General features: G+C 43.3%; 1 protein-coding gene across 6 annotated transcripts in view; it reads left to right on the forward strand.

Moving 5' to 3' along the window:
• Positions 1–13,217, forward strand: part of arhgap45.S (Rho GTPase activating protein 45 S homeolog) — a 59,955-nt gene that overhangs the window by 25,163 nt on the left and 21,575 nt on the right. For 2 of the 6 annotated variants that reach the window (XM_041579905.1, XM_041579906.1), the window contains exon 1: positions 1,758–2,026. The exons of the other annotated variants lie outside the window; for them this stretch is intronic. In XM_041579905.1, the coding sequence (XP_041435839.1) occupies positions 1,948–2,026 (79 nt within the window). In that variant the 5' untranslated portion in view covers positions 1,758–1,947. Of the gene's footprint in view, positions 1–1,757; positions 2,027–13,217 lie in introns of those variants that run through there. 6 annotated transcript variants of the gene reach the window in all.

Below are 13,217 nucleotides of genomic sequence, written 5' to 3' on the forward strand. Positions count from 1 at the left end.
TTTAGCCTATTTAGCTATGCCTTGATCTGCCCAGTCCATTCTTAATTCACCATTATGTCTACCATTTTCAGAAAACACTGCCCCTTTTTTGCAAAGTAATTTGGGAGTGTCCCAGGAGAAAGGGATCATTTGACAGGTATTCTTCCCTATGTATTTGTTCAGTGTAGGAAGCACTAGGGCTGAGACTTCCAAATACATGCCTAAACATGGTTAATATATATGCTCTAGTGCAGGGATCCCCAACCTTTTAAACCCGTGAGCAACATTCAGAAGTAAAAGGAGTTGGGGAGCAACACAAGCATGAAAAATGTTCCTGTGGTGCCAAATAAGGGCTGTGATTGGCCATTTGGTAGCCCCTATGTGGATTTTCAACCTACATTGAAGCTCTGTTTGGCAGCACACCTGGTTTTATACAACCAAAACTTGCCTCCAAGCCTGGAATTTAAAAATAAGCTCCTGCTTTGAGGCCACTGGGAGCAACATCCAAGGGGTTGGAGAGCAACATGTTGCTCACGAGCTACTGGTTGGGGATCACTGCTCTAGTGCAATGGGAATGGAAGACTAATTATTACAGATAGGTTAATATGACACTTGCTTGTCTGACTGCAGCATGGTTTATGTAGTAAGCTGCTTCCTGTGATAATGTTAATCACATGCTTTGGTAGCTGGTCTCTTATTTTGAGATAAAAGACACACTTAACCTCCACACCCAAAAACTTACGGGCAGGTTAATTGGTTCGAGATATAATTGACCACTGTGTGTGAATGTGTTAGGAACCTTAGATTTGAGGTTGGTGGCAGACGGTATGGCATACAAATAGCTTCGAATTTCCGAAGTTGCCCGAAGTTTCTTCGTGAGGCAACTTTGGGCAACTTCGGAAATCCGAAGCGTTTTGTATGCCATCCCGCCGATGATTCGTATTCTTGCCAGCGGGAAGGCATTTGGGGAGATTATCCGCCCACAGTAGAGAAGATTTGTCGCTGGGCGACTAAACTCCCCGTCTGCCGCCACCCTTAAGCTCCTCTGAGGCAGGGACTGATATGAATGATGTGTTATCTCTTTAAATTGAGGTGGAATTTGTTGACACTCTATAAAAAATAATAGTAAATCATCGGGCAGACTAAAACTTTCTTTGTTTTCTGTTTTTTTGAAATGTAAATGCTTGTTGCGGGTTATTGAGATATATTGTTTTTAATGTGTATGGATGCTGATCTCCTGACCGGAGCAGTATTGCACATTCAGGGTGGTATGCTAAAATATGCAGGATTTCTAGACTGGAAATGATTAGGAGAGCTTCTGGCTTGTGACCTTCTAACTGCAGGTCATTAGAACACGTTTAGACAGTAATTGCTTTCTTTGTAATGTAATGCAAAATGACCCCATAACTTGAGATTTCTATGGCAGGCAAAACTCACTTTGCTTATTTGACTGAAGATTATTAGGACAAGTGGATGTCATTCTACCTTCACCCTGATAAAATTATAAGGACAGTTTTACTAACTCTGTGGTTGGTCTTTATTAAAAAGGTAATTTCCACATCGTACCCACCAGGACAGGAATGGGCAGCCAAAGCTGTTGTTCTCATTAAATATGTAATTCTTTTGTTCTGAGGGATCTGGCACTTCTGGTATGTGAGGTAGTGTAATCCCCTGAATATCTCTGTCATCAAGTCCCCTCCCATATACTCTTCTGGTTGATTGTATGCTGTATTTATACAGCTTGACAGTATGCTGCTTTGAATAGGTGGAGACCTCTCCTCCCCCATCCCAAAAGCACCCTGCAGCCTGCAGGGCATGGGAGGAGGACAAAATTAAAAAAGAATAAAAGGAGAGGCAGAGTTTCATGTAAGAGGGAATATTCTTTTCTTGTGGTGTCGATAAATTAGGGAGTAAAGAAGGGTTTACAAGACTTAAAGTTATGACTGGGTGACTTCTACACCTTTTGCAATGTGTCTGTGTTCCAGAATAGAATATATTCTGGGAGATCCCAGCAATGCAGCCCCTGAAATTCTGCAGCCTCTTGAAGGTGAGTATAAAACTTATTTTAGGGGGCTACAGTTTACAATTACCAATATGGATTCATAGAGCATAGCCATATAGACGCCAGTGCAGTCTGCAGCACACACCTAAACCAACTGTTAATTACTCCTGCAGGATATGCATATAATTTGTGGTTTTAAATTGATAACGTTACAGACCTATTTTGTGGTGTTGTTGTTGGGATACAAATATACACACTTGTGAAGAGTGCATGAGACTGACACAAACTGTGAATTTATGCAATCTTCAAAATGTATTCCTTAGAATTTTAGAAAATGATTAGGTTTCATGGGATGAATAAAATAGACTGTGATGCAATTATGCCAAATTTGAGTGGCCTGATAAATAAATGCTGTGATCTAACTGGAATGCTAAAATCCACCCTAAATAATGACAAATTCATAGGCTTATCAATGTGTGTTTTTCATTCTGTGGTTAACTTTTTTGAGGCAATAGAGATTTATGTTGTCACAGTTTGCATCTGTTTAAGTGGAGGGCATATAACGAATAATGTAGCTCCTATTAATTATCACCTGGTTGATTTCATGATAGGCACAATGACAATCGTCATAGGTGGATATAGTCTTGTAATGATTGGTGATTAAATTATTTATGCAGTTTTGTACTTTCTCAGCCGATCCTTACTTACATAGAAAGGGTTGCAGCTTTCTGTGTTGCAGCTAAACAATTATATACACTGCAACAACTAGAACTAAGTAGAGTAAAATCTAAACTACTTTCTACCCATTCTACATTAAGTTGCTGCTTCTGAGACAAATAAAAGCCATCCATCAAAATCCGCCCTGAAATGTGCTTGAACAGCTAAGCGGTTAGACTGTAACATGATCTGAAAAAAATCTCTAGTTTTATTTCGGAACCTACAATGCTAGCCAAATCACTGTGAAATAGGCATTTTAGTTGGAGAGTATAACAAGGTCATACAGTAGCACAATAGAATATTTGTGCACGTTGGTAAAGGTTATTTTTACTTTTCAGAGATGTCAGGCTTGCAGGGTGTCTTGTGGTAGACAGCAGTACCCTCAATCCCCTTAAAGTTTCAGATCACATTAAAGTGGACCTGTCATCCAGACACAAAAATCTGTATAATAAAATTAAACATGAAATCCAATTTATATTTTTTCAAAGCATGCATAGCTGTTAATTAATATTGTCTGCCCCTAGGGCTAGTCCACACGGGGAGATAGCCCTGCGTTTGCGGTCGCGGCGACAAAGCGCCGCGCCAGTCGCCGCGACCGGCGCAGGCGACAGTTTTGTATGGGCGCCTATGTAAAAACGCCTGTGCTAACCACACGAGGCGATGCGCTTTTCAACAGTCGCCTGAAAAAGCCTGGCGAGGCATTTTCAGGCGACTGTTGAAAAGCGCATTTTCGCGGCGACTGGCGCGGCGCTTTGTCGCCGCAACCGCAAGGCTATCTCCCCGTGTGGAATAGCCCTTATTCTATGCCTTAGGCAACTGCAACTGCAACTGTGCTGTATTCAGACCACACTTGACAATACCCCCTTTCGCTCAGTAAACTAGAATTCAGCATAGGTCTGTAGCACTAGACTGGGGCAACATCCTTGTGTACAGTTTATTATAGAACTCTTTCTCTGTTGCAGAAACTAATAGAAACAAAAAAAGTCAGCAGGAGATCTTTCAGGAAGGAGGGTGAGCGAAAGCTGATTAACCTCAATTAGCAGCGGTCAGCTCTGTTTGACCCTCGTATGTATAGTCAATATTTAAGCACTTTGGTGTAGGGAACGATAATTTAACCTACTAATGCCTCCTCCGAACATTCAGGATAGGCAAATAATTTGTTTAGATGATCGTAAATAAGATTGTGAGTGCTGACTTCCCTTTGCACACTGGATGTAGCACCATAGATACACATGTCTGTTCATATTTTCAAAGGGTTTTGTTAATAACAGTATTGTCTGAGCAGTGTATAACATTACTATATTGCATTTTGGCGTATGTTTTTTGATTTCTAGAAAATAAATGAACACAGACAAATCTGGCCATTCAGCCCAATCAGTGTCAGACTGGCCCACCGGGATACCAGGAAAAGTCCTGGTGGGCCCAGGTGTCAGTGGGCCCCATGCAGCTAAACATTTGGCCTATTTCATAGCCATTCCCTATTTTTATGAGAACAAAGGCTAAAAAGTTGGAAAAATAGAGTATAGTATGTAAAGAAAAGAGACTAGGAGAATAGAGGTTGAGTGAGGAGAGGAAGAATAATAGTACTAAGAGTGGGCCCCTGGTCTAAGATTAATTGGTGGGCCCCTGGTCAAAGGTTTTTGGGTGGGCCCCTGGTGTCCCAGTCCGATACTGAGCCAAATGGTTGTTTGATAAGATCTTTAACCAGCTGGCTTAAGACAGACTGTTTGAAGCTGGGGCCTGCACATGGTAAGAGGGCAGACCAACAAATTCCTTCTGTGAGAAGCCAGTCTGCTAAAGTGAAGTTGTTGTATAGGTTGACGGGGAATGCTTATCAGAGAGAGGTGTCAGTAAAAATATATAGTATCTATATATTTGCACATACCAGCTGCAATAATGTAATAATAATAATGCAATAATAAAGGTGCTTTATACTGAAAAAACATAGGCTTTTCATTGCACAACTGAATTTTATGTGATTCCATGCAAGTACATTTCATGCAGTTTGTATGCAGAGATTTTGGCCTACTTTAGTAATTGCAGTTCCCGATATTACCTTGCTGGCTGAGCCCCCAACCCCAAGGGGACCTGAGATATTAGGTAGTGGATAAAATAGGGTATTGTGGGTTGTTGTTTTTTTTTTTTTTTTTAAATAAAACAAAAAAAGCTTAGTAAAATGTCATGTGTGTCCATGCTCCTGATCCAACCAGACAACACTGTTTTTGTCCAAACTGTAATTTTTTCTGCACCACCCTTGATTTGACGTCCACTTCTTCCATGATTCCAGCAATGTATTGAAGAAAGCTGCATAAAAATCACATGAAGTCATGCAGTTGTGATTGTTTTCAAAACAGTTTTGAGACATTGAGCAAGGAACCCAGTATTTGCAATGTGTTTTGACTGAAAATGTCTAACCTAACCTATAAAAAAAATTCCAGTAATTTTTTTTAACTTGTTTTTATTTATTTATGACATTAAATTCTTTATGGTTCAAATAAACAAATCTAAAAATTCCACTAATTCAATATTTAATTCACATAAATTCATATACATAAATTTATCATGTTCAGTAATGTGGAAAACATTTTTTCTGGAATAATTTCTTAGAATTAATGGCTCATTTACCAATGCAAGATCAATATGCATAGTGCTAAAGCGTTATTGCTGGTGCCTGCTAAAGAAAATGTGCATCACAACTTGCATGCAATATACCAATATGGCAAGATTTTTTTTTTTTTTTTTAATAATAAAGTTTATACATTACTGTGATTCTGTTAGTTTCCTTTAATTGTATTGATATTCTTTCACTGAATATTCTCTTGTACATACAGTATATTACTGTAACCAACAAATAATTACGTGACTCAAAGTCAAAGTTGAAATTCACTGAAGGTGAGAAATGGAGGGCTGTTAATGTTGACAAGTTTTTTCACTTGCAGCCTACATGTTACATGTGCTGAAAAACAACACAATTGAGATCAAATATCTAGAGGTGTTTATCCATAGTGTGACTAAATATTACCAGATAACAAGGCATGACATAACCTGCCCCAGTTGTTCACTGCCATTATCTTGTTTAGTCAACACTTTTCAGAACCAGTTTGTCCTTCACCTGCAAAAGAATGAGAGTTCATGTCAAAATCCTACCTGGGTTCAAGGGTTAACCAGAATTACCAGTTAATTAATGCATATAGGAAAATAAATTATTGGGGAGTATTGGATAGCATTACATGGTAAATAGTAGCCTATGAAGTTACAAATCAAACAGCTAGCGAGGAGAAGATATAAAATGCCTATTAGTACCACAAGGTTATTTAGTAACACTGGGCAAATTTGCACTTGGGATATAATGCATGGCAACTAGTTTTGCTTTTGTATTTTTACCTTTAGCTAGATAAAGAAGAGTAATCACTGATTGGTTTGCTGTGGGTTTCTGCCTAGGTGCAAATTTACCCAGCATTAATAAATGACCCTCCCCCCCCCTTGTTGTTCTAAAAGGCATTTTATATGCTCCTCCTCATTAGCTGATTGACTGGCAACGTCATAGGATATTATTTACCATTATATGGTATCCAGCACTCCCCAGTACTTGATTGATTGATTTGATAAATGAGCTCCAGTTCACTAAACAGACTGTAAAAGATTTAATCTGGCCATATGTGTAAAGTTTCACTATTTTATTGTGGTTGCCAGTTGCGTAATGATTGCCGCCACTGCAGGCCATCAGGAAGAGGACCACATCAATGCATATGGTCCTCACCCCGGTGGGAAAATAAAGCTTGCCTCACACATGATCTTAGAAACTGACACCTCTTACACCTTGGCCAACTAAGAATCAGTTTCATTTTGGCTTATATTCTGCACATTGTAATGGAAGCTGAAGTCTCTCACCCTCGTGTTGGCCATGGCGTCCAAGATGGCGACTGCGTCCAAGATGGCGACTCCTTCCTCCATGTGGATCCTGCTGGTCCCTGTGTGATGACGTCGGCTGCCTCCCGCTCTCCGATTGGTCGCCGGCGACGGAACGTTCGCCGGCGTCAGAACGTTCGCCGGCGTCACGACGCCGGCGTCAGCGTCATGACGTCATCGCGTCCAAATCTTGGCGCCAAAACTCGCCTATTTAAACCCCCTGGACATTGCTAACATTGCCCAAGTATAGGTTCATCTTCGTGATTCCTGGGTGTTATATTATTGACTGATTCTTGTGTACCAACCTTGCCTGTTATTCGGATTGACCCCTTGCTGCCTGGATTGAAACCTTTGCCTGTACCTCGACTATTCTTCTGCCTGATCCCTTTGTACCACGAACTCGCTGACTACCTGCCTCCTCCTTGGTCCGCACTTCAACTGAGCCTTCGGGCCCTTACATTATACTTGGGCCATGGACCCATCTGAGGAGGCTGCGGCTCAACCAGATTTCGGAAGAGCCTTTCGTGGGATTGCCTCACGCATGGAGGCCTATGAAGCTCAGCAGTCGCATTTTGGCCAAGCTCTTGAGGCCATTTTGGACAAGTTATCGGCTCTCTCTCCTTCGGCTCAGGTTCCTGCACCTGCTCCGGCCACTATTCCTGTGGCGCCGTTCCATGTCTCCGGACCCCGGATTCCGGCACCTCCGCTCTTCAGTGGTGATTCTGAGGCTTGTAGAGGATTCATCAACCAGTGTGAGATCCAGTTCACTCTGCTACCTCATCAATATGTCTCAGAGCGTGCCAAGGTGGGATACATCATTACCCGCCTGACTGGGAAAGCTGTGGAATGGGCATCACCGTTGTGGGAGAAAGAGGACCCCCTGATTGATGATTCGAAGGCCTTTATTCGTGAGCTACGCACAGTGTTCGATGCTCCCGGCCGGTCTGCATCTGCCTCCTCTCGCTTGTTCCAGATCCGCCAAGGTACACGTTCGGTGCCAGAATATGCCATCGAATTCCGTACTCTGGTGGCCGAGACCAGCTGGAACAATGATAGTTATCACGCTGCCTTCTACAACGGGTTGTCCATGCGTCTGAAGGACGATTTGGTTTCACGTGAATTGCCTACTCGTTGGGAATATTTGGTGGCGCTGGCAGTCAAAGTGGACACCCGCCAAAGAGAGCACCTTGCCGTAAAGGAACGTGTGAGGAAGTTTCAACCTCCCCTGGCTCCTCGTTTCCAGAGACCTGTTCTTCCCAGCACTTCTTCTTCTTCTTCTTCTACTCCGGCTTCTTCTCCCTCCACCTCAGAAGAGCCTATGCAGATTGGTCGTGCCCGTCTTTCCGAACAGGAAAAGTTAAGGAGAAGGGCTGCTGGACTCTGTTTATACTGTGGGGGCAAATCCCACTTTGCCCATGAATGCCCTGCGAAGTCGGGAAACGCCAGTGCCTAGGTAAGTTTGGGGAAACTTACCTGGGCGGGATTAATCAACTTCCCCAGGCTTCTACTCATCGTTTCCTTCTCCCTGTACAGTTCCAGTTGGCTTCCAAGACCATCTCTACCCAAGCTTTCCTTGACTCCGGCGCAGCTGGGAACTTCTTGGATAAAGCCTTCGCAGAACAACATTCTATTCCTCTCCAAAGTCTGGCTGTTCCACTTGTTCTTGCCATTGATGATCGGCCTCTTTCTTCTGCCTTCATCTCCAAGTCTTCGCAAGAATTATCCTTCAAAGTGGGCACCCTGCATACCGAGAGACTTTCATTCTTGATTATTGATTGCCCCTCGACTCCTGTAGTCCTTGGACTCCCTTGGTTGCGCACCCATAATCCAGTCATTGACTGGTCCGCAACTCAAATTTCTCGTTGGGGTTTCTTTTGTCAACAGAACTGTCTTCCAGCCCAGTCCTTGGTCAAGGTATCCTCTGTTGTTTCTAATTCTTCAATTCCTCCTGTTTATCAAGATTTCTCCGATGTGTTCAACAAGAAATCTGCTGAAGTCCTGCCACCCCACCGGCCCTATGATTGTCCCATTGAGCTTCTACCTGGAACCATGCCTCCAAGAGGACGTACTTACCCGCTCTCCCCCTCTGAAACTGCGGCGATGAAAGAGTACATCCAGGAAAACCTGCTTAGGGGCTTCATTCGTCCTTCTTCGTCTCCTGCAGGAGCAGGCTTCTTCTTCGTCGAAAAGAAAGATGGCAGTCCCTGCGTTGATTATCGCGGATTGAACAAGATTACTGTGAAAAACCGCTATCCGCTCCCCCTTATTTCCGAGTTATTTGACCAGCTCAAAGGCGCCAGCATCTTTACCAAGCTTGATCTTCGGGGAGCCTACAATCTCATTCGGATCAGAGAAGGGGACGAATGGAAAACCGCATTTAATACTCGTGATGGGCACTACGAGTATCTCGTGATGCCCTTTGGACTCTGTAACGCCCCTGCGGTTTTCCAAGAGCTGGTAAATGATGTTTTCCGGGACTTACTTGGCATAAGTGTGGTCGTATACCTAGACGACATTCTAATTTTTTCTTCAAACCTTTCCGAGCATCGAATCCAGGTACGGGAAGTTTTGTCTCGTTTAAGGAAAAATAATCTGTTTGCCAAGTTGGAAAAGTGTTCCTTCGAAGTTTCTTCTATTCCTTTTTTGGGGTACATTATTTCCCAACAAGGCTTCAAGATGGATCCGGCCAAAGTCTCAGCGATCCAGGATTGGCCCCTCCCCACCAGCACTAAGGCTATCCAGAGGTTTATTGGCTTTGCCAATTACTACAGACAGTTCATCAAAGGCTTCTCCTCCAAAATTTCCCCTATCCTGTCTCTCATTCGGAAGGGTGGGAAGCCCCAATGTTGGACAACTCAGGCTTTATAAGCTTTCAAGAACCTCAAGGACTCTTTTTCATCTGCCCCAATCCTTAGGCACCCAGAACCTCTCCTTCCATTCTTCATTGAGGTGGATGCCTCCGACGTAGGAGCTGGTGCGGTGTTGTCCCAAAGGTCCTCTAATGACGGCAAACTTCATCCTTGTGCTTTCTTTTCTAAAAAGTTTTCTTCTTCTGAGCCGAACTATGACGTGGGAAATCGTGAGCTATTGGCAGTTAAACTAGCTCTTGAAGAGTGGAGACTCTCCATCTGTTGGAAGGTTCCTCGCTGCCAGTATATATTTTTACGGATCACAAGAACCTTGAATTCATCCAGTCCCTTAAACGCCTCAATCCCAGACAAGCTAGATGGGCACTTTTCTTCTCCAAATTCAATTTCGTGATCACATTCCGCCCGGGGTCCAGAAACAAGAAAGCCGACGCTCTTTCCAGAAGCTTCATTCCCGAGGATTCGTGTTCCGAAGACCCAGAACCCATTGTGCCTCCTGTTAAAATTATTGCAGCCTTATTCCCCACCATGGCCTCTCAGTTATTGTCCGCACAGTCCTCTGCTCCTGACAGTACTCCTTTGGGGGTTGCTTTTGTTCCTCCAGATCTTCGTTATTCTATCCTTGCTCAGTCTCATAATTCCAGACAAGCCGGCCATCCGGGTATCAAGAAAACTACTGAACTCCTGTCTCGCCTAGTGTGGTGGCCTTCTCTCCGAAAGGACGTCAAGGATTTCGTCTCCTCCTGTTCTGTTTGTGCAGCTTCCAAGTCTGGCCACTCCCCTCCCAAAGGATTACTTCTACCTTTACCTATTCCCTCTCGTCCATGGACTCACCTGGCGATGGATTTCATTGTGGATTTGCCTGTTTCCCTCGGTCATACGGTTATCTGGGTTGTGGTTGACCGATTCAGCAAGATGGCCCATTTCATTCCCCTGCGTAAGCTACCTTCTGCTCAGGAACTCTCCAAATTATTCATCCAACACATCTTTCGTCTTCACGGATTCCCGGCTGAAGTGGTGTCGGACAGAGGTTCCCAATTCGTTTCCACATTTTGGAGATCGTTATGCAAGGCACTTCATATCTCTCTCCAGTTTTCCTCTGCCTATCACCCTCAATCTAACGGAGCTGCTGAGAGAGTCAACCAAGCATTGGAGCAATTTCTTCGTTGCCATGTCTCCTTGTGCCAAGACGACTGGGCAGACCTTCTTCCTTGGGCAGAATTTGCTCACAACAATGCTATGCACGCTTCTTCTGAAAAGTCTCCGTTCTTTTGTGTCTATGGTCAGAATCCTCTAGCTTTTCCGCAAGACCTTCTTCTCACAAACGTCCCTGCTGCCAATGATCAGGCCGCTCATATGCTTGCTATCTGGGTTGCCACTAAAGCTAATTTGGAAAAGAGTTCTCTGTCTCAGAAGAAATTCGCGGACAAGAGAAGAATTTCTTCCCCACAATATTGCCTCGGTGATAAGGTTTGGCTGTCTACACGGAACATTCATCTTAAAGTTCCTACTCCTAAACTCGGCCCCAAGTTCATCGGTCCTTTCCCCATTATTGAAATCATCAATCCCGTGGCAGTTCGTCTTCAGCTTTCCCCCGAGATGCGGATTCCCAATGTCTTCCATGTATCTCTTCTCAAACCGGCAAAGGATTCTTCTTCCTCGTCTTCTCCTACTCCTGTTCTTATTGATGGACACCAAGAATTTGAAGTCAAAAGAATTCTGGACTCTCGAATTTCCAGGGGTGGGTTACAGTATTTAATCGAATGGAAGGGTTTTGGTCCAGAGGAATGCTCCTGGGTGAAGGACTCTGACGTCCATGCTCCTCTTCTTATTCGAAGATTCCACAAGCAATTTCCTTCCAGTCCCGGTTTCGGTGGTCCTGAGGCCCCCCCTAAGGAAGGGGGTACTGTAATGGAAGCTGAAGTCTCTCACCCTCCTGTTGGCCATGGCGTCCAAGATGGCGACGGCGTCCAAGATGGCGACTCCTTCCTCCATGTGGATCCTGCTGGTCCCTGTGTGATGACGTCGGCTGCCTCCCGCTCTCCGATTGGTCGCCGGCGACGGAACGTTCGCCGGCGTCAGAACGTTTGCCGGCGTCACGACGTTAGCGTCTTGACGCCGGCGTCAGCGTCATGACGTCATCGCGTCCAAATCTTGGCGCCAAAACTCGCCTATTTAAACCCCCTGGACATTGCTAACATTGCCCAAGTATAGGTTCATCTTCGTGATTCCTGGGTGTTATATTATTGACTGATTCTTGTGTACCAACCTTGCCTGTTATTCGGATTGACCCCTTGCTGCCTGGATTGAAACCTTTGCCTGTACCTCGACTATTCTTCTGCCTGATCCCTTTGTACCACGAACTCGCTGACTACCTGCCTCCTCCTTGGTCCGCACTTCAACTGAGCCTTCGGGCCCTTACACACATTAAGAAAGAATAAGTGCACAGTGTATTTTAAGAGCCTTATCTTATAGCAGCATATTGAGTGCTATTTCCTCTAGAAGATGTTTGCTCTTTCCTGTTCTGTAGCAGTAACATTTTTACTATGCATAAAGCAATGCTTTTTGGTATATTTATAACATACCTTTTTATATTTATTGCACTAAATGTCATCCGTATTCACACATATTGTGTACTGCAACAGTTTATTGATTAATCTTCCCTGCCAGAGGCTTGAACCACTCCAGTCCATAATAACCGAAGCTGTCAGGCTCAGGCACCTCACTAACAGATCTTTCTCTGCCCGTCTCTGCAATGGCTTCTGCTACCTTTCAGGATTAAATTTACATTACTCTCTGAACTCTGAATCTCCAAGTGGTCCCCAAACCATTTGTTACGTTCTGCTACTGATCTACTCCTCAATATCTCTGTTGTTACGTCTTCACACATACCCATTCAAGACTTTGCTAGCACTGAACCCTTTCTGTGGAACTTTCTCCCGCAATGTAACTTTCTCCCAATCTCTCTGCCTTTAATCAATCGCATTTTTTGGAGATCCTTACCCACATCTAGACCAGCTTTCCCTCATGATATAATATATGCCACTGCCACCTACTAAGCATTATGCTCAAGGCAAAATATCTCACTTTACTCCTGATCTTGTCCATCCCCATACCTTGTTTCCTATAAACCTTTCTTCTCTTAGATTGTAAGCTCTAATAGGCTTGGCCCTCTTTAGATACAAATACTAAGGTAAACGGGAGGTAATTCGTTTTTTGTATAAATCCTTCTATAGTGCAGTACTCAAGAATACTGTATATTGTCACAGCAGATATCAGTTGGGCAGGTTTAAAAATCCAGTTGGTAGGAGGAGCCAAAGTTTAAGACATAACATTTCGATATTTGAACTAGAAGGTAAAGAAGTGTCTATATAAACAGATTGAACGTAATGCTTATTTGGTAGTAAAGTTTCTCCTCAGAAGGAGATTTTTTTTTAATGTATCCCATTTGATCTGGTTACCAGACCACTGAAATAATTAATATGGTTCACAAGCCACCATTTAAAAGAAGCTGAGTTTAAAACAGGAGAACATTCTGATTACCCCATTAATTTAACTTTACTGATATAACTAATATGGTTCTCAAGCCACCATTTAATAGAAGCTGGGTTTAAACCAGTAGAAAATTCTGATTCTTATTCTAATATATTAATATTTATAATTTATATTTAGAGCTTCAAAAATTTAAGCAAATTGGTCTAATAAAGTCATTATGTACTTCAAAGAAGTAAGTTGGGTATTGG

Source organism: Xenopus laevis, chromosome 1S, assembly GCF_017654675.1.
Source record: "Xenopus laevis strain J_2021 chromosome 1S, Xenopus_laevis_v10.1, whole genome shotgun sequence".
NCBI classification, from domain to species: domain Eukaryota; kingdom Metazoa; phylum Chordata; class Amphibia; order Anura; family Pipidae; genus Xenopus; species Xenopus laevis.